Here is a 20,577-nt window from a genome sequence, read left to right on the forward strand (position 1 = left end):
ATCACTCTTGAGGGCCTTCAAAACAAACAACTTGCCCTGGTATTCAAGCTCTTCTCTAATCTGGTTGCAACCTACCTTTCCATCCTTTCCCCATCCATGCCTTATAATTGTCCCTAAATGTCAGCCGAACCAGGTGGTCTGTATCGTTGGAATATGTGACACAAAGCTGTTTATGCTGCTTTCTCTGCCCAGAACACTTCCACTTCTCCACTTGTCAAATTCTATTTGACTATCAAGGCCCATTCCAAAAACCAAGTGTTCCATAAAACCTTTTGTGGTAGTGAGAAATGTTTACCATCAAGCATCTCTAGTCCTTCTTGAGACGGAAATCGTAATGGATTAGAAGTCAAGAAGTGAGGGTATTCCCTGGTTTGACCTCTCTGCTACTATGGAAAAGTCTTGTCATTCAGGCCTCATTTTCCTCATTTCTCAACCGTAGCACTCAGGAAAAAAATAAGTTCACTCTTTTCTTTTAGACCTCAGTAACTCGGTGCTCCTCTCGTCTATATTTTGGTTACATTGTAGTTCTTTGTTTTCTTAACATGTTCCTGTATCAGATTATAAACTTGGTGTAGAGTGCCTTTGGCCATTAACCAATGTGCACCTAGCAACCTGAATAGATTTGGTATGCAGTAGCTGCTCTATTAATTAATATTTGTTGAATGCCTATTGACTTATTTATTTTTGTACTCCCTACAGGCTCTATTTAAAACATTGAGTGAGCACCCAGTGGACTTGTTGAATTGACAGTCTCGCCCTCTTGCTTTCTGACTGGTGTTCCTGAGAACCTTAGATTTATTTTTTTAATTCCTCTCCCATTTTCATAGAGGAAGCTATATTCTAGCATCTTTTTCAGAAAGCACAATAGGAGATAAGAGTGAACATCAGTATTCATAAGGGGATCTTTGGGTGACCAAAGGACTCTAGCAAGACTAATACCTCAAAAAGAACGTGTCTTAGTAAAATAATTTGGGGTCCAGTTTGGGACATTCCTGGGGAGAACAGAGCTGCTTTAATGACCCAGTGAAATCTATTTATTTGGGATATTTTAGCATAAAGAGGAAGAAAGGAAATAAATTATTTCCAGTCCTCATCTTTTAGAGACTCAGACTAAAATATTTATGAAAGAAATGTCTATGGTATCTGGGATATGCTTCAAAACAATGCTAAGGTAGGTTTAGTGGGTGACGGTATAGATGAAAGGAGATGGGCCATAGGTTGTTAATTGTTGAATCTGCAGAATGGGTACACAAAGGGTAATTATTCTATCCTGTCTACTTTTGTATTTATTTGAAATATTTCCCAGTCATGACCTAGAATTTTTAGCCACATAGTGTAGGCTTTGGAATTAAGCAGTTGTGGGTTTAAGCTGACTCTGTTACTTATTAGCTGTATGAACTCGGACAAGTGGCCTAACCTCTTTCAGTTTGTGTGTGTTCCCTTGTGAAACAGAGATATTACTTTGCAGAGTCCTTTTCAGGATTCAAATACACACATACACATATACGTATATTACGCATATACATATACCTATATATCTCTGCAGCAGCTGAATTCTGGCCTAACCAGTCCAGCGAAACAAACCAAGTAGGTCATATTTAGAGGAGAGACAAATCTCAGTGCTCTGTCTCCCCACTTGCTGATGAATAGGAAGGCCTTTTTGATTCATGGGGTCCCTTCTCAGCATTTCCAAGAACCTCTATACTGGTGCCTACCGGTATATCCCAATGTCCTTCTGATCTCACCAACTTGTGGGTCCCAGGGAAGGACACTTCACCTCCTGAGAGATCGCTGGAGAAGGTAGTTGGTTTCACATCTCTGCAGTCCTTTCTGTTTGTTGCCCACACTGTCCATAGTCCCTGCCTGCTCCACGGTCGACCTCCTTGGAACGCTGTGTCTGGACCTGTGGTGATCTCCTCTTCCTGGTCGGTTGGGAGATGACTCTCACTTCTTGTTTCAGCACCTTCAGAGCTGGGTACTACTGTGGTGTTGGGTGGACTCCTTGTGATGCAGTTAAAATTATCCTCTACTTTTCAAGGAAAGTAGATAATCCAGCAGGGCTGGCTAGTAGCACAGTCTCCCACTGAATCAAGGATTGCTGCTCCCTTCTATAGCTAGACCCAGCTGTTCATTTGGCCCAACTTTCTCAGTTCTTCCTCACTCTTGGCAATTTCTCTCTGGGGCTCAGTTGTCTCTCCTTATAATCTTTCCTTATTCACTGCTCCCACCATTGAGTCTGAAGAGCAACCAAAGGATTTCTGGGACTTTGCAAAACTGGACTTGTGATTAGGTACCTGTGTTTGTCCCCAAACACTCCAAGAATTAAGAAGCTTCATGAAAATTACATGACAATGAAACTGATTCTCCCCTCTACCTACTCCAACCTCAGATTTGACCCCAACAAGACACTTTATAACATGTATAAAGTACCTGGTTCATAGTAAACACTCAGAAAATAGCAACTGTAACTATCACCCAGAATCAGAATTATAAGCAGTGTGAAGCTCAGAGGATACAGGTCAGAGGATAGGAAGATGAATTTCTGTTTTTTCTTTGGCTGTTTAAAAAAATCACATATACTAAATATTAAGTGCTTTGCCATCCCTTTGAGGTCTCCTTCATGTCATTACATGTTTTTGCCTAAGATATACTATCACTAGGAGAAGGTGATTTATGAGGCAAAGGACAGAATCAGTTTTAAAGTATCTCAGATTTTCTGGCCATTGTATGTCCTGTTCTCTCAAGCTGTGTGTGGGTGCAGCTTTAATAAACTTGGAGAATAAATAACATTGCCAGTTGCAAAACTGGGACATGTAGAAGTTGGCTTATAACTGTATTACAAATGAACCTCAAAGTGGTGGGAATGTCCTGTGGATCTGAAGGTGTGGTGTCCTTTTAGTTAGAAATTGCAAAAAAACCCCAAAAAACTTGTGAAGGAATTTCGTTTTATTTAGGTTATAACAGTTGTAATCTTTTGATGTTTAATTTTACCTTCTTTTCTTTTTAGAATATTGAAACCAACTTCAAGTCAAGGGCGTTTTTGTTTTTTTTAAGTTAGAATAAAATAAGTCTATATAAACTCCTTTTGTTCGGTTTTTCTTCTTTTCTCAGAAAATCATATTAGTTTATTTGAGCAACGTCAATTGTCTAAAATGGATCTAAAAGTAAAAATTACATCGGTAACATGAATGTTTATTAGTGGAAGGGTTTCTGATCATAAAAATCTAAGGATGAAATAGCACTTCATCTAGAAGAGTAACCCTGGGAGATTATCTAGGCCTGTTAATTGCCCTTACTAATACCTTAGAAGTTATTTCTTATTGTTCGTCATATTTTCTATCTAAATATTAAAATAATACTGCTGTGTGTGTGTGTGTGTGAGAGAGAGAGAGAGAGAGAGAGAGAGAGAATATGTGTGTATGCATCCTGCATTTGCTGATCTAGCCCGTGGGAGAATGTCTCGCTTTGTTCCATGAGTACCTTAACTACCCCACCCTACGTTAGACTTTTACTCTCAAAAGCAAATGGGCTGGACCACGGATTTTCATGTAAATGTTATGCAGGTTGATATTTGAATGGCTCGAACAGGAAGAACATGCTTCCTGCTCTATGCTGTCGGCATATGTTAGACTCATTGACTTGAGCCAGTCTTCTACATGTAGGTAAGTCTCTCTTCTGAAATTTCTTTTTCTTGCTTTTAGTCAGTTTCTTGATTTTCCTTGGTTTTAAAATATATCCAGTAAATTATCTTTTTTATCATCTGCCCAGATCCTACAGTTGTTGTGTGTGTTAGGTTCTCCTGTGGGTTTAAATAGGGGTGCCTTTTGAAACTGGAAGAAAAGAGCACAATTGTAGAAAGTTTTTGCTGAGTTATTTTTCACCCCCCCTTCACAGGTACAGACACCCTGAGGGGCTATATCTCCAACTTTCATTAACTATAATCCTAAATTTGGAAGAAAAAAAATCTCCTTCTTTTATCTGCTGCTTCTTGTAAGGAGGAAAAAAATGTTAGACCAAATGTATGAAAATCTAAGATTGAGATATGTTGTATATTATGTTGTTTTCTGATTAGTGAGATTTATAAAGATTAACAAATTGGGAGTAATATCCAATAATATCCAATATCCTTGCAACAGAACAATGTAGTAATGTACAGCTACAAAATATATGCCATTTCTCGAAAATCACAGAATTGTTACTTATTTAATCAATAAATATTTTATGTTTACCAAAAGGTTTCACATATAAAAAATAGGACAAAAGAAGGGCTTTACACAGACCATATGGCAAATGAGATTTATTTCTAGTATAATGAAAGCAAACTGTACTTTTGCTATATTTATTATTATTTTGACTTTAAATAATAAACTTTTTTTTAAAAAACAAAGTTTACAGAAATAATGTGTTCCCTTTCCCCTAATACTGGAAATCAGTTTAATTGAATAGAAAATAACTGCATTCTCTTTCATACCTCTTAAATTCAAATATAGGTATTCATGACTCTGATTTGTATAAGAAGAAATATTTTTCTGACAAAATTAGCTTTTTAGTTAGTGCAGTATAATTATTATATATAATATATATTATTAATTATAGCACAGTAATAAATGTTTTTTTCAAGCCACACATAATAACAGATTTGTATGTTATAGAGGGTTAAATGGGCCTGATTTTTTTATTATTAAGGAGTCAATCCTTGTTGACTTTTATGGAGGATACTTAATGAGACTGAAGAATGTTTAATTTTTTCATATTTTTATAGCTTCATTTCTTACATATATATTGGCAGATAGTTAAATAAGCATATACTAATTACTAGTACAATCTATTTAAATATCTTAAGGATAGAGCCAATATCATTTAACTACCTGTGAAGTATAAGGTATAATTTCTCTTCAAAATTTAATGCAAATATTACCCTACTCTGTTCTGTGCATGTTACTTTCCTCTGTGGAATGCTGCTTATAATTTACGAAGTATTTGTTTTACATATTTGTCTTTCTGACTGGCCTGTGAGCTCCTCTGGGACAAGGAATGTGTTTTTGGTCTCTCCAACCTTTCTGTTTTGTGCCAGAAACAGCCTTTCACTGTTTCTGGCACAAACTGGGCCTTTGATGAAAGTTGTTGACTTAAATTAAACTGATGTCACAAGAGGCTTCAGTTACATATAATCTGACACAAAGACATTTAAAGCAGGGACAAAAATGAAATAAAAGAGAAGATTGCCCAACATTTATATGTAGGAGGATTAGGTGTAAATTCTTGCTGTGCAAGTTTGTGGAGTTTTCTAAACATTTGAGGGGAACATTTTAAAAGTTTATATTCAAATTATCTACCAGTCTAAGACAATCATTGTGAAGTCTGCCTCTCCAATAGCCTTAGGGTATTTCAGAGACAGTTCTGTTTACAATGAAGACAGTTCTGTTTACAATCAGACTGTATTTAGTCTGATTGTTTAGACTGTTTAGAGGCTGACACCACCATTCTGAATACTCCCGAGAAATTACTTTATTCATTGGTTTTACTTTCCTTACCTGAAATAAGTAAATCTTTTTTTTTTTCCGTAAAACCCACTGCATAAGGTTGTTGGGAGAATTAAATGAGATGATACGTAAAAGGGCTTTTGTAAATTTTAATGTGCTGAACAGATGTAAGCTATTGTTTTTTGTATTGGATAACTATACATTCAGCAAACTCTTGCTAAACCTTTATCTTTCTGTGACTATAGTCAGTATTATCTTGGAGAGATTCTAAATACGGTTTATGATATATGGCATCCCTCCATTGAAACCTGTTGTTGGTTGCGCCAGTTAACAAGAAGCTGTGTGTTTGATTATGGAATATTTAAATGTCTTCAGTTTTGCATTGTCTGTGCATATTTTGGATATGTCCAAGTGATTTCAGTTTTAATTTATTAAATTTTTATATTTTTTCCTAAATAAACCAAATGATAATGAAAATGTACTTATTATTGAATAGAAAAACTTTTTATTAAAGAGGAACATGTGTTCCCACTGTATTTTTTGAAAGAGAATAAGTGAACCTAATCTCCTGAAGTTCCCCCCAAATTAGGAACTCTTGATAAACGTTAAGAAGCTCAAATGAGACTTTCACATGCTTGCCCTGGAAGGCTGGGACCACAGTTTTGTTAAGTTCTTTTTGAACCCCAAGTAAGAGGTGCTGACGTAGATGTAATCCCTCAGATCTTTGAGAATTGGATTAACTTTAAAATGTATTATGTGTCTAGCTAGAAAATTGAGAACCATTTTTAAATCAACAGGCCAAAATTTTTAAGTTGAGTAATATTTCCATAAATAGAAATGTTGTTTTATGCCCACCTAGAATGTTCTGTTTAAAGAAAACTTAAGTTCATGATATAAACTCTATCTGCCCTTTAAGTTTAGAATTTGTTTTGCCCAAGAATTTAAATTTTCTTTAAATATTGGACTCATAAGTATACTTAAAATTGGATTTTTTTTTTGCAAGTACAGCTTTGAGGAAGTATGTATATCAGTCTGCCCTGTACCATCCCATTCCCATATCCTCTGCAGAAGAGCAAAGCAAATATGGGTTCATTTAAAACTGTATGAAAATGTTTGCTTAACACAACTTCTCTGGAATGGAAAATGTCAAATTGTTAAACTTGTTTCTCTCTCTCTTTTTTTTTTATCTTAAGGAGAATGGTGTTGAACGCTTATATTCTGAGAGACTGCCACAGTCCAGGTTTGCTTGTTTGTTTCTGTGTATGACTTTTGATGCATATTCAGTTAATTTCTAAGAGAATTCTTTGGACCAGACACTCTAAAATACTTCTACTTTTTTGACAGGGAATATTCCACCCTACCATCTCCTGGACACACTTCATCCACAGAGAGTACTGTAACTTCAAGTGGTGAGTAGATTAGAAAAGATATAAAAATAGAGTGTTAGTATTATAACTATAAGCTTGGATGTTCTGTGACCTGCTAAGGTGTGTGCAAATGAAAAGGACATAAGCAAATAATCCTTTTGCATAGTATTCATGCTGTTAGTTTCCTCCTGTTGATAGATTCTGGATCAGAAATTTTGCATATGGCTTCTGGTGTCATTGATTGTAAACCACTCTGTGAGAAAGAGGAGGATAAAAGATCAACTTATGCTGTGAAGAAGATCAAAGGTAAGCTGTTGAAGGGTTCAAGACGAGTTTCCATTCTAAAACACTAAGCAAACTTGGAAGCTAGTGGAGTAACCATCCTCAGTGGCTCAGTAATACTATTTTATAAAAGAAGTTTGAAGACATAGTCTGGAGAAAAGAAGTCCAGAGGTGACCATGGCCTTCCTATATGACAATGTTACCAACTTTTTTCCAATTCTATATTTAAAATAAAAATTACAGTATATTTTAATGGGATTTAAATATTTCCTTATGGCCAAAATTGATTGGACACACCGGAGTCTCAACTGTGATGCAGATGTGAAATCACCTACTTAGGAATTCTCAGAATCCTAATTAGAATCTACTGGGTTAAAAGGATGGACCGATTAGTGATGGTCCACTCAGGAGGCAGATATTAACTAGATAACATGTTAGATCCTTTTCTGCCATTTGAGTCTGAAAATAAAGTGCTTATTCTGAACCGTTCCCAGTGAGACATCACTACGGTTGACACTCATGGGAAACATAGGCTCTCATTCCAACCAAAAACACCGATCAAGGAAAACTCATCTAATGTTTAAATTGGGACAATTAAATTTGAGATACAGGTGCTAAGTTAAAGGAGCTGTAAAATTGTAGAAATGGAATCCATTCCTTCAGTTGACTGAAGAATATCTTTATATTCTACCTCACGCCAAATAAGAAAAATTTTAATTAAAACCGCACCAGGGTGCTATTTTTTACCTGTCATGTAGACAAAGATAAAAAATTTGACTGCACACTGTTGGTAAGGTTGTTGGGGGGAAAAGAATTCTCATACACTGCTGCAGGGAATGTAAATTCTTGTAATTAGTATGGAGAGGAATTTGACAATATCTACCCAAAATTTAAATGTACATATTCCATGATAAAACAATTTGGTTTCTGGGACTTTATCCTGTAGATCTAAGTACATACATACTATATGATGTATATGGAATTTTATTTACTGCAACATTCTTTGTCACAACAAAATATTGGAAACAAGTTAACGATCAGTAGAAGACTAATTAACATATTTTGGCATATCCATGTAATGGAATACTAGTATACATCTGTAAAACATATATAAGGAAACTTTTTTCTTGGAAGGATATCAAAGAACTATTTTTTGTGTGGAAAAACGCCAAAGTACAAAACATTATGTATTGCATGTAAAAATTTGTGGGAAAAAAATAGAAAAAAGTTTTTGTGTATATATAAAATATCTCTGCAAGGCTAGACAAAAATTTGTAACATTGTCTATGAGGAGGTAAAGTAGGTTTCTGGCAGGCGTGATGGGAGGGAAAATTTTCACTGGAAAACAATTTTACGCTTTTTCATTTATGGGCCATATGAATCTACTACCTGTTTTAATTTTTTTTTAAAGAACTAAAATAAAATTTCCATAGGGAAAAAATTTTATATCCCTGAAGAAAGGGGTTACCATTTTGCTCTTATTTCCATGTAAATTAAAAATATCTAATACATCCTTTAACTATTCTGTTTTCTTAAAAAGAAAGAAACGAAATCTGACTATAGCCGCTGACCTTTGTGCCTGCACTGAACTAAAGTCAGGACAATGGATCATGTGAAGAGGAAAATCATCATCAAGTACATTACAATACAAATAAACAAAGGGAAATTACAAAAAGGAATGGCATAAATTAAAAGTGCATCTTTTCTTCTTAGTTTGATTACATTTTATTTAGAAAGATACTGTGTTTTGGAAGGATATACTTTGTTATCAGCCTTGCATATATAATTGTTAAAAACCTGTTTGTCAATCTATAAAAAAAAAAGCTACTAAGTTACTAATTGTTCATCCTTTCATTCAGTTTCTGCAATTATACTAGTAATGTGTTTGATTTTAAAAAGCAGCAGTAGCTGCTTTTTATTTTAAAAACCCTACTGTTTGAAGGCCATTTATACAGGTATTCATTTCTGTTAAGAAATCTTATATGGTTAGCTTCCTTGGGAACTTTAGAATGGACACATTTAAAGTTTTTTAGTACAAAATTTGTCTCACGTGTTAAGCACTTTACCACTTACTATTCCACCCGCATTGCCACCCTCACTATTCCTTCCTCTTTTACTTGTTACTGCTCCCCCTCCCCCCAACACTGTTGATGTGTTTCCTCCTTCTTATAGGTGGAAGTCCAGCTCCTGAAAATATTGCACTCCAAGGCTCTGTGAATGAAGAAAAAATCATGTCAAATCAGGTAAGGAGGGGCTTCCCTGGTGGCGCAGTGGTTGGGAGTCCGCCTGCCGATGCAGGGGACACGGGTTCGTGCCCCGGTCCGGGAAGATCCCACGTGCCGCGGAGCGGCTGGGCCCATGAGCCATGGCCGCTGAGCCTGCGCGTCTGGAGCCTGTGCTCCATGGTGGGAGAGGCCACAACACTGAGAGGCCCGCGTACCGCAAAAAAAAAAAAAAAAAAAAAAAAAAAAAAATCAGGTAAGGAAATATATGCATGTTAACAGTAAAAGTAATGGTATGTTGCAATGATATTTAGAACTGTCCCTTTAAGTTTGCAAAATACTCTTAAAAGCACGATTGCATCTTATCCTTTCAAAATATTATGAGGTTAATAGAATTTAGTTATACTAATATCGTATAGATGAAGAAGTTGAGTCCAAACCATCCAGGGTCACTCAGTAGACTCAGGTAGGACCTCCTGACTCCACACTGATTTTTCCTTCACTCATTCATGCATTCATTCACTCATTTATTCATCAAAGATCTGCTGGAAACAAGCTAAATATCTATCTGTAGAGTACTCTTAAATAAATGAAGGCATTAATAAATAAGGCTAAACAAAACAGTGATATCTATCTTATAGATGTGTTATAATTAATGGAAGAAACATACAATTACTCAGTAATTAGACTGGTCAGCGATATGAAAGAGAAATGGTTGGGGTGAGAGGACAGAAGAGGTGTCATGGAGGAGGTTCCTAGTGAGTGGTATCGAATGTTATACAGGTACATGGCAAACTGCTATAAAACATTATAAGGATGAATACTTAAATGTTTATAGAAAAAGAATTAAATTCCTTTCCTTAAAGGGAAGGCATATCGCCACTGGTATGAATTTATAATTATTTGAAGAGTAACTTACAGACTATGGGCAATTCTACGTTCCTTTAAGGGTCTTATTTATACATCAGTCCCTCTCTGTATTCTATGTGCGGAGGTGTGTGTCTGTGTGTCTGTGTGTGTGTATTATTATTGTTTTCCCCTCAGTGTATAAACATTCTTTTAGTTAGGCCTATTTGATTACAAGAAACAGAGACTCATGCAACTAACTCAGGTTAAGAGAAGGTTGTGGCATGTATACATTGAAGGTAATAAGGTAGATAAAAATTTTATACTATTCTTATCTGAAGGGAGTGGAGTAATTGGATATGTGATTTGGGATAATTCTTTGTAGTGTAAAGTATATATAAAGCGTAGTGTTGGCTAGCCCACATGCCGAAAGTGGTTGCCCCTTATAAAAAAATGGACAGAGGAAAATTCAAGTCCTCTAGTCTTTCCTAGCTCATCTCAAAAAAGAAAAAAAAAAAAAGAAAGAAAACTTAAAAAAATAATGGATTAGAAAATGTAGTAATGGAGGTGGAAAATTGGTTAGAGTGCTATAGTAGTAATTCAGGCAAGAAATGAAGATAGTATGAATTTAGTGATGATGGAAAAAATGAGACTCATTTGAGAGATACTTGGGGTATAGCATTCACAGTACATGGTAACTGATAATCAGGGGTCTGGGAAAAGGTCAACACCCAGGTTTCTGGCCTAACCCACAGAACGAATAGAATAACATGAGAGTAGGAGGGAGTGAGAAGAATTTGTGGGGTAAATTTAATTTAATTTAATTTGAGGTAAGTCAAGTTTCAGGTTGATATGAGACATCGTTAATACCCTGTAAGGAGATTTTATAGATAACTCTATACCCATATTCATAAGCTCACCCGTGGGACTTTCAGAAGCAGACACATATTTGTGAGTTACCAGCAAAGAACCAAGCAGGTGGATGAGATTCCCCAAGGAAGGAGGGCAGGCAGAGAGAGAGCACAGAGGATAATGGACTCTTGATGATTCCATTACCTAATAAGAGAAGGCAATGGTGGAGGAGACCAAGAAGGAGCTTTGTAGTGATGGGGGGACATCAGGAAAGGGGAACCAAGGGATGAAAAAACTTCAAGAAGGAGGGGATTATAGATCGATTTGGATGCTACAGTGAGGTCACATAAGATAAAGGCTAGGGCTTCCCTGGTGGCGCAGTGGTTGAGAGTGCGCCTGCCGATGCAGGGGACACGGGTTCGTGCCCCGGTCCAGAAGGATCCCACGTGCCGCGGAGCGGCTGAGCCTGTGAGCCATGGCCGCTGAGCCTGTGCTCCGCAACGGGAGAGGCCCGCGTACCGCACAAAAAAAAAAAAAAAAAAAAAAAATGATAAAGGCTGAAAAATTATCCATTGGATTTGGCAGTAGGGAGCTCACTGATAACTGGGGAGGGCAGTTTCCTTGGAGCGTTAGGTGCAGGGGCAGAGTAGTTCACTGATCACAAATGGGAGATGAGGAACTAGAAGATGTCACAGGGTCGAGGGGGGATTAAAAAAACTGGAGTATGTAAATATTGATAAGGATGATCCAGTGTTTTACCTGTATTATTTCATTTGTTACAGTTGTCCAGAACTTACGTGACATGGTGTCAAGGGCCCTACCAAGGAAATTTGTCTTGGCCTCATTTTTTATGGAAAATTTCTGAGAATGTTGAATAATAATTATCCTAAAATAATTGTATACCTATAGCTTCTCCTTTAGATTTCCCCAGGCAGTATAGAGCAACTCTCCTATTATGGTGATTCTCGTATGGATACCTTTGTAGGACAGTGGGTCAGTGACCTTAAAATATATTCAGATGGAGTAAAAGCCAAACATAGCACAATCTTAGCAGCTATTTTGCCATAATTTCTCCAACAATCCATCTGGAAAGCTGCGTGTGATAGTCCTAGATCACCGCGCCCCCTCTTCATCCATTCAGTCCTATCTCTCCCTCAAGCTCCAGCTTGTTCCTTGTCTGCAGAGACTTTCCATGCTTCTTAACCCATGGTGTTGCTCTCTTCCTTTCGCAAAGCACACATTTATCTATCTCTCATTTACTTGGCAAGTAATCCTAGTTTGCTTTGAAGTAACTTGTATCATGATTGCAGCTTTTCATGTACTTCTGTTTTTTTTGCCTCAGCTAGATTAGAAACCCCCTTGGAGTCAGTCCTCTTTCCTTCTGAATGCCTAGCACAGTTCTTTGCATACTATAGAGTGTTTTTTGAACAGGGTAGGCAGGAGAGGACAGGAAGTCGAGAAATGATTAGCTATGAAGGATTTCCACTCTATGTTTAGCAATAAAATCTCTTTATGATTTTAGGAAGCCAAAGGGGAACCAGAAACAATAAATGAGCACAGAAAAGAATGTGTGGCAGGAGGTAAGGAATGTTCTCTTCCAACCCCCATGTGAACTTTTGTTCCCTGCTGGTATGTTTTATGGATGAAATCTTTCTGAGTAAAGATATGGCATCTACAACTCTGCATCTCTAGATAAAATCAGCCAAATAGAACTGATTTTGATTCAATTTGTAGCGTTTTCAAAAGGCCGTATTTATGTTGCATTGCCTGTTAAGCCCAGAGGTCTTGTAATAACTAGTGCCCTATTGTGAACTAAGAACCGTGCCAATGTTGGTAGCAAATTCTAAGCTCTACTCTGAGATTTTTTTATTGTTCTGTCTAAAAGCAAATAAGCCAGTATTTGAAGAATGAGTGCTAATATGCTTCTCTCCCCATCTCCCTTCTGTTAGGATGGAATAGTGAATAGAGTTCTGGCTTTGGAGTCACTCACTGTATGCTTGGTCACTCTCTTACTTGCTGTGACTTTGGCAAGCTATTTAAACTTGAGTCTTAATTTCTTCATCTGCAAAGTGGAAATGATGAGTAAAAAAAAAAAAGAAAGTACCCTTTATGAAATTAGACTGTACTAATTACTAGGCTAAATTCTCTTTATGCATAGTTTTATTTAGTTCTCCCCAATACCTGTGTGAGCTAGGTAAGCTGCAATTCAGTTTCCTAGCCTATAAACTGTAGATAAGAACGGTACCTACTACAGAAGTTTGGCTGTGAGGACTGAAGAAATTATGTAAAAAGTATTTAGAAAGGTGCCTGATAAAGGTTCTCATAAAAGTTAGCTACTATAGAAAAATCATCCTTATTTTGTAGATGGTTTGATGAAGTTGTGACCTGTTCCAGGTCACTTAGTTTTAAGGATCAAAGAGTTGACTGAAAAAAAATGCACAACCTAAAAGTTGAGAATTATGTTTTATCCACAGATTTACTGAGGACTTAAGCCTGGGATATAGCCTCTCAGATAGCTCTGAGGGACTGTTCCAAAGAGGTAAGGGAAGAGACAGGACATACAGGAGATTTTGCAAAACAAAACAAAAAACCACCAGGTAGTCCAACATCAAAAGATAACTGCTAATTATAAAAAAAACCCCAGACATCTCAAGTTAATGAATTTAGCCCTTTTCTATGTATGGGAAGATGCAAGAGTCTGGGCCTATTGAAATCATTCCTTTGATATATAGGGACAGTATCCTGCTTTTCTCCATCTTAAATCCCCTCAGGGTGCACCGCAGCTACGCAGCTACATGGCTGATGGCTTGATGACCACAGCATCATTTGTTTACTGAATGGCAGGCCACATTCTTTGTCCACAAAAGCTAGGATTTAAACCAGATCTTTTCAACTCTATACTTAATGCTCTTAATTCCTATTATTGTCTTCTTTGTGAAGTAGTCATGAAGAGTATCATTAATATGTATAAAGAGCTTTGTTCTGGGACTGGCATATAGTAAACCTGTGGTAAATGATTGATATCATGTTTATTGTTGCTGTTATTATTAGCAGTATTATTATTATTATACTATTGTTCTAGTACTACTACTAGTACTAGTACTAGTACTACTACTACTACTAGTACTACTACTACTACTACTACTACCCCAATACCTGTGTGAGTTAGGTAAGCTGCAATTCAGTTTCCTAGCCTATAAACTGTAGATAAGAACGGTACCCACCAGAGAAGTCTGGCTGTTGAGGATTGAAGAAATTATGTGTAAAGCACTTAGAAAAGTGCCTGATAAAAGATCTCATAAAAGTTGCTGGTTTTAAATCCTTGGTCCGCAGGAAAACCAGGGTACCAGATGAAGCTATGCATTTAACCATGGAATCAAATCAAATAAACATTCAAATGCAGAAAGAACAAGTTGGGCTGTTCCTTGACTCTGAGACATCTTCAGGTTTTCAAAGACTATTCATGCACTGAAGTGTGAGCCCATAATTTCAACATGATCGTGATCCCCAAAGCGTAGCATAACGTTATCTTATATTTAAGCAAATGCATTATTAGCTGGCAGTCTTCTCGGACATATTTCAATGAACGCTTTTGTTTAGTGGAGAGAGGCCCTAACAACATTGGATTGAATGTGCCTGTAGCTGTCAAGCCTGTTTAACAAATACTATCTTACTGTCTTTTTTTTTTTTATCTTATTGTCTTTTAATAGGCGCTGCTGTTTCCTCTCTTCCTGTGAAGTCAGTTAACTTTAGACAAAGTGACAAGTAAGCTCCTCCTCATATAGCACGCTCACATTTTTTGCTTTTCTGTTGAACTATGTTTGAGTAAGTTCTTTCTCTTATCTTACAGCACTTCTGCTAATGAGAAGGAGGTGGAGGTAAGTTTCAAGCAAATGTTTTTTCCTTTAGTAAAACAAATACGTGTTTCAGACTCACTCGCCTGCCGTCCCTGCGAGCTTTTGCACAAGCTATCGTACGTTTGGTGTCTGTCTGGCTTGGCCATGACAAAGTGCAGGGAAAGCCTATGCGTGCCAGCATTATGTCACTGGGAGGAGAAAGAAATGCCTCAGTGTAATTTGGTATTAAACTGGAAATTTGACTACATCCAATGTTCTGTCCTCACCCTCAAATTATTTTGACAACAGGCGGAATTTCTCAGGTTATCTTTGGGATTTAAATGCGACTGGTTCACCTTGGAGAAAAGAGTGAAGCTTGAAGAAAGATCCCGTGACTTGGCAGAAGAAAATTTGAAGAAAGAAATTACTAACTGTTTAAAACTGTTAGAGGTGAGACTCATAACATTTGGGGACTACACGTTCGGTTGTATTATTAATAAGGTTTTCAAAATTACGTAAGAGTTTACTTGTATGACTAAAACCAACACTAGGTACTAAGCCCTGCCTGACTCAAATGTGAATTAATAAGAGGTAAGAAATCAGGATCAGGCTAAGATAAAAGCCTCACCAATAGAACGGTATAAGTAATAAAACAAATAAATGTCGTTTAGTTACGTGAATCTTCTGCCATCTCTCTGTATCTTCAAATAGATTTCAGGCAGAAGAGTAATTATGCAGAAAACTGAGCAACAGGAGATAATATCAATGTTAAGCTTCAAAGAAGAGAATCAAAAGACGATTTCCATTTAATTAACTGAAAAAAGAGAACGGTGATATTTCAGTCTTGTCAGATAATGGGCAAACCTTGTGTAAGGTACACAGAAGTGTAACAACTATTATTCTTCTATTTTGTGCAGTCACCATAAATATACGGATGGGTTGGAAAATTAAGGGGGCTAATTTTGGAAAAAGAAAATAAAAATATAGAAACCATATTCTGTTTTTTTACTGTGGTTAAAAAAGCACATAATGTAAAATTTACCATATTAACCATTTTAAGTGTACATCAGTAGTGTTGAGTATATTCACGTTGCTGTGAGATAGATCTTCAGAACTTTTTCATCTTGCTTACTGAAACTCTATAGCCATTAAACTATTCCCCTTTTGCCCTTCTGTCAGCCCCTGGTAATCACCATTCTGCTTTCTGTTTCTATGAATTTGACTACTTTAGATAGCTCATGTAAGTGGAATCATATAGTATTTGTCTTTTTGTAACTGGCTTATTTCACTTAGCATAATGTCTTCAAATTCATCCATGTTGTAGCATGTGGCAGGCTTTCCTTCCTTTAAGGCTGAATGAAATATTCCATCGTACGTATATACCACATTTTGTTTATCCATTCATTTATTGATGGACATTTGAGTTACTTCCACCTCTTGGCTATTGTGAACATTGAATATTGTTGCTATGAACATGGGTGTGCAAATATCTCTTCAAGACCCTGCTTTCAATTCTTTTAGAAATATGGCCAGATGTTGGATTGCCGGATCATATAGAGTTCTATTTTAAGTTTCTGAGGAACCACCGTACTGTTTTGCACAGTGTGTTACCATTTTAAAATCCTACTAACAGTGCACCAAGGTTCCAATTTCTCTACATCCTGGCCAACATGTTATTTTGTTTTCTTTTTTTTTTAAATTAATTAATTTATTTTTGGCTGCATTCGGTATTCGTTGCTGCGTGCGGGCTTTCTCTAGTTGCAGTGAGCGGGGACTACTCTTTGTTGCGGTGCACCAGCTTCTCATTGTGGTGGCTTTTCTTTGTTGCGGAGCATGGGCTCTAGGCATGCAGGCTTCAGTAGTTGCAGCATGTGGGCTCAGTAGTTGTGGCACACGGGCTTAGTTGCTCCGTGGCATGTGGGATCTTCCTAGACCAGGGCTCGAACCCGTGTCCCCTGCATTGGCAGGCAGATTCTTAACCACTGCGCCACCAGGGAAGTCCCTATTTTCTGTTTTCTGATAGTAGCCATTTAATAGGTGCAATGTGGTATCTCACTGTGGTTTTGATTTGCATTTCTCTGATGATTAGTATTGTTGAGCATCTTTTCATATGCTTATTGGCCGTTTGTATATCATCTTTGGAAAATGTCTAAGTCCTTTGCCAATTTTAAAATAGGATATATGATTTGCAAATATTTTCTCCCATTCCATAATTTGCCTTTTCATTCTGTTGATTATGTCCTTTGATGCACAAAAGTCTGTAAGTTTGATGCAGTGCTGTTTTTCTATTTTTGCTTTTGTAACCTATGCTTTTGGTGTCATATTCAAGAAATCATTGCCAAACACAATGTCATGAAGATTTTCCCCTATGTTTTCTTCTAGAGTTATATAGTTTGGGCTCCTACATTTAGGTCTTTAATCCATTTTGAGTTGATTTTTGTATATGGTGTAAAATAAGAGCCCAACTTTACTCTTTTGCAGTTTTCCAACATCATTTGTTAAAGAGACTATCCTTTCCCCATTTTGTAGTCTTGGCACCCTTGTCAAAGATCATTTGACCATATATGTATAGGTTTATTTCTGGGCATGCTGTTCTGTTCTACTGGTCTGTCTTTATGCCAGAACCATACTGTTTTGGTTACTGTATCTTTGTAATGTGTTTTGAAGCCAAGACATGGGATACCTTTAGCTTTGTACTTCTTTTTCAAAATTGTTTGGCTCTTTGGGGTTCTTTGAGATTCCATATGAATTTTTCAATTTCTGAAAAAAATGCCTTTGGGATTTTGATAGAGATTACATTGAATCTGTAGATTGATTTGCATAGTATGGACAGCTTAACAAAATTAAGTCTTCCAGTCCACACAGGATGCCTTCCCCTTTGTGTCTTCTTTCATTTTTTTCAGCAATGTTTTGTAGTTTTCAGTGTACAAGTCTTTCATCTCCTTGGTTAGGTTTATTCTCAACTATTTTATTTTTTTGGATGCTATTGTAAGTGGAATTATTTTCTTAATTTCCTTCTTAGATGGTTCATTGGTAGTGCATAGAAATGCAATTGATTTTTGTGTGTTGATTTTGTATCTTACAACTTTGCTGAATTTATTAGTTCTAACAGTTTTTTTGTGGAATCTTTAGGGGTCTCTTTATGTAAGATCGTGTCATCTGTGAACAAAGATAATTTTACTTCATTCTTTCCAATATGGATTTTTTGAATATATTTTTTTACTTGCCTAACTGCTCTGGATAGGACTTGCAGTACTAAGTTGCATAGAAGTGGTGAGAGTAGGCATCCTTGCCTTGTTTCTGACCTTAGAGGAAAAGCTTTCAGTCTTTCACCATTGAGTATGATTTTAGCTGTGGGTGTTCATATATGGCCTTTATCATGTTGAGGTAGTTTCCTTGTATTTCTGTTTTTTTGGATATTTTTATCATGAAAGGTGTTGAATCTTATCAAATGCTTTTCTTATCAGTTTAGATGATCATGGGATATTTATCCTTCATTCTGTTAATGTGGTGTATTGCACTGATTGATTTTCATATGTTGAACCATCCTTGCATTCCAGGAATAAATCTCACTTGGTCATGGTGTATAATCCTTTTAATGTGCTATTGAATTCAATTTGCTAGTATCTTGTTGAGGATTTTTACATCACTATTCATAATGAATATTGGTCTATAGCTTTCCTGAAATGTTGTTGTCTGGCTTTGGTATCAGGGTAATTCTGGCCTCAGAGAATGAACTTGGAAGTGTTTCCTCCTCTTCAATTTTTTGCAAGAGTTTCAAGAGGATTGGTATTAACTCTTCTTTAGCTGTTTGATAGAATTCTCTAGTGAAGCCATCTGGAACTGGACTTTTCCTCTTTGGGAGATTTTTCTTTTTATAACTGCTTCAATCTCCTTACTAATTATTGGTCTACTCAAATTTTCTATTTCTTCATGATTAAGTTTTGGTAAGCCATATTCTGTTTGACTAACAACTAATATATGCTCTTCTCTTTCTAACTAATGGTGGTTATTTAAACTGCAGTAAGAAACTGTATGTCTGACAATGGTCATTCCAGTTGGTTAGCAACTTTCCAGTTGCAACTCATACATATCTGCCTGTTTCAAAAGTGGCTGCTATTTCATTGAGCATCTACTGTGTGACAAACAATTGGCATCTATTACCTCTCATGTCACAATATTCCTGGAAAGAAGATGCAGTTGTCTCCATCTGACAGATGAAGAAAAAGCAAATCAGAAAGCTTGATATTATAACATTTGTAGAATTAAGATGCAATTTACAGTCAATGATGCCTTATGGTTTTATTGGCAGCACTTTTCCTTTCTGATGCTATATAAAATTTATGGTATTTTAGACATGCGCAAGTATTAGAAATTTGCTCATGATCACACAGCTAATGAGCAATGGCTTGTTGGCTTCCAAATATTCTGTTCTCTTAATTCTTTCTCCACTCCAGTGAAACAGATGGCCTTCCATCAGGAAAGCCATCATCTTGGTTCAAGGGCAGAGGTTTGAGATAAATATTCATAAGGCAATGAAGGCGTAACAGCCTAACCAGCCCAATCTCCCCTTGTCATCAATGGAAGAGCAAATATAGTATCAGAGTCATATCTAATTCGAGTATATTTTTATTACTTTTCTTAAAAGTTCAAACTATGCTCTTCATATAGTGCATTCAATTCATTTATAGGCATAATTTCTTTACCATTGCCAATTAATTACATCCCATCCTATTAATTGTAGAAGAAAGATATAAACACACATGAAGGAGTAGCAAATTTGGGAAGTAAAGAAGGAAGGGATCAAAAATAGTATAAAAGGCTTTGTGAATACCTGCATAGGTCTACCTCATAACCAACAAAGGTATTAATATTTCAGTATCATTCATTATTGGTCTTTGCTGCTGCTTTTCACCTTCCACAAAGATAATAGATTCATCTGCATTTACAATATAGTCAGTGTTAGAATCACTTGCTGAATACTTGGGTTGGATACTTTTTAATACTTTACTTTCTGTGCAGTCTTTAACACCTCTTTGTGAAGATGACAGCCAAGCCCAGGAAATCATTAAGAAGCTGGAGAAAAGTGTAACATTCCTCAGTCAGTGCACAGCTCGAGTGGCCAGTAGGGCTGAGATGTTGGGAGCCATTAATCAGGTAATTTGTCTCCCTTTCTCCAGTTACAATGAAATTACTAAAAGTGGATTACATTTCTAGGAAAAAACTATATTTGATCATTTCAGAATGCTCTTGATATTTTCCTGTTTTAAAAAATGCTACAATAAATATCCTTGTTTATGCATCTTTGCACACTTATTCATAGAGAAGTAGATTTTCAAAATTTTCTTTGTGGGAAAATCTGGGGAGACTTTAAATTTTTGAATCTCTACGTAAACAAACTTGTTAAAATATATTTTCCTAAGAAGGAGACATTTCACTGTGATGATAGTTTTAGTCTGAACATTTGTTATACACTTCTAATATTCTAGTTTCTTTTTAACCCCTCGCCAGGTAGTAATATTCTTTGTTTTATTTTTATTAAAGTTACATATGTGCGTAGCTTTTTTAAAAAAAGTCAAGTAGTTCTCAAAGCCTTCTTATCCCATTTCCCATGTTCCAGAGCAACAACTTTCAACTCTTTTGGTTTGTTTTTTATTAATATTCATATCTCCAAATAATATGCTTATAC

General features: G+C 36.4%; 1 protein-coding gene across 2 annotated transcripts in view; it reads left to right on the forward strand.

Moving 5' to 3' along the window:
* Window positions 1–20,577, forward strand: part of IRAG2 (inositol 1,4,5-triphosphate receptor associated 2) — a 92,168-nt gene that overhangs the window by 58,890 nt on the left and 12,701 nt on the right. For both annotated transcript variants that reach the window (XM_012533439.3, XM_012533440.3), the window contains 9 exons: window positions 6,677–6,723; window positions 6,828–6,892; window positions 7,049–7,156; window positions 9,305–9,375; window positions 12,575–12,632; window positions 14,763–14,817; window positions 14,903–14,930; window positions 15,198–15,338; window positions 19,911–20,045. In XM_012533439.3, coding sequence (XP_012388893.2) covers window positions 6,677–6,723; window positions 6,828–6,892; window positions 7,049–7,156; window positions 9,305–9,375; window positions 12,575–12,632; window positions 14,763–14,817; window positions 14,903–14,930; window positions 15,198–15,338; window positions 19,911–20,045 — 708 coding nt within the window. The remainder of the gene's footprint in view (window positions 1–6,676; window positions 6,724–6,827; window positions 6,893–7,048; window positions 7,157–9,304; window positions 9,376–12,574; window positions 12,633–14,762; window positions 14,818–14,902; window positions 14,931–15,197; window positions 15,339–19,910; window positions 20,046–20,577) is intronic.

Source organism: Orcinus orca, chromosome 11 (genome assembly GCF_937001465.1).
Source record: "Orcinus orca chromosome 11, mOrcOrc1.1, whole genome shotgun sequence".
Taxonomy (NCBI): Eukaryota; Metazoa; Chordata; class Mammalia; order Artiodactyla; family Delphinidae; genus Orcinus; species Orcinus orca.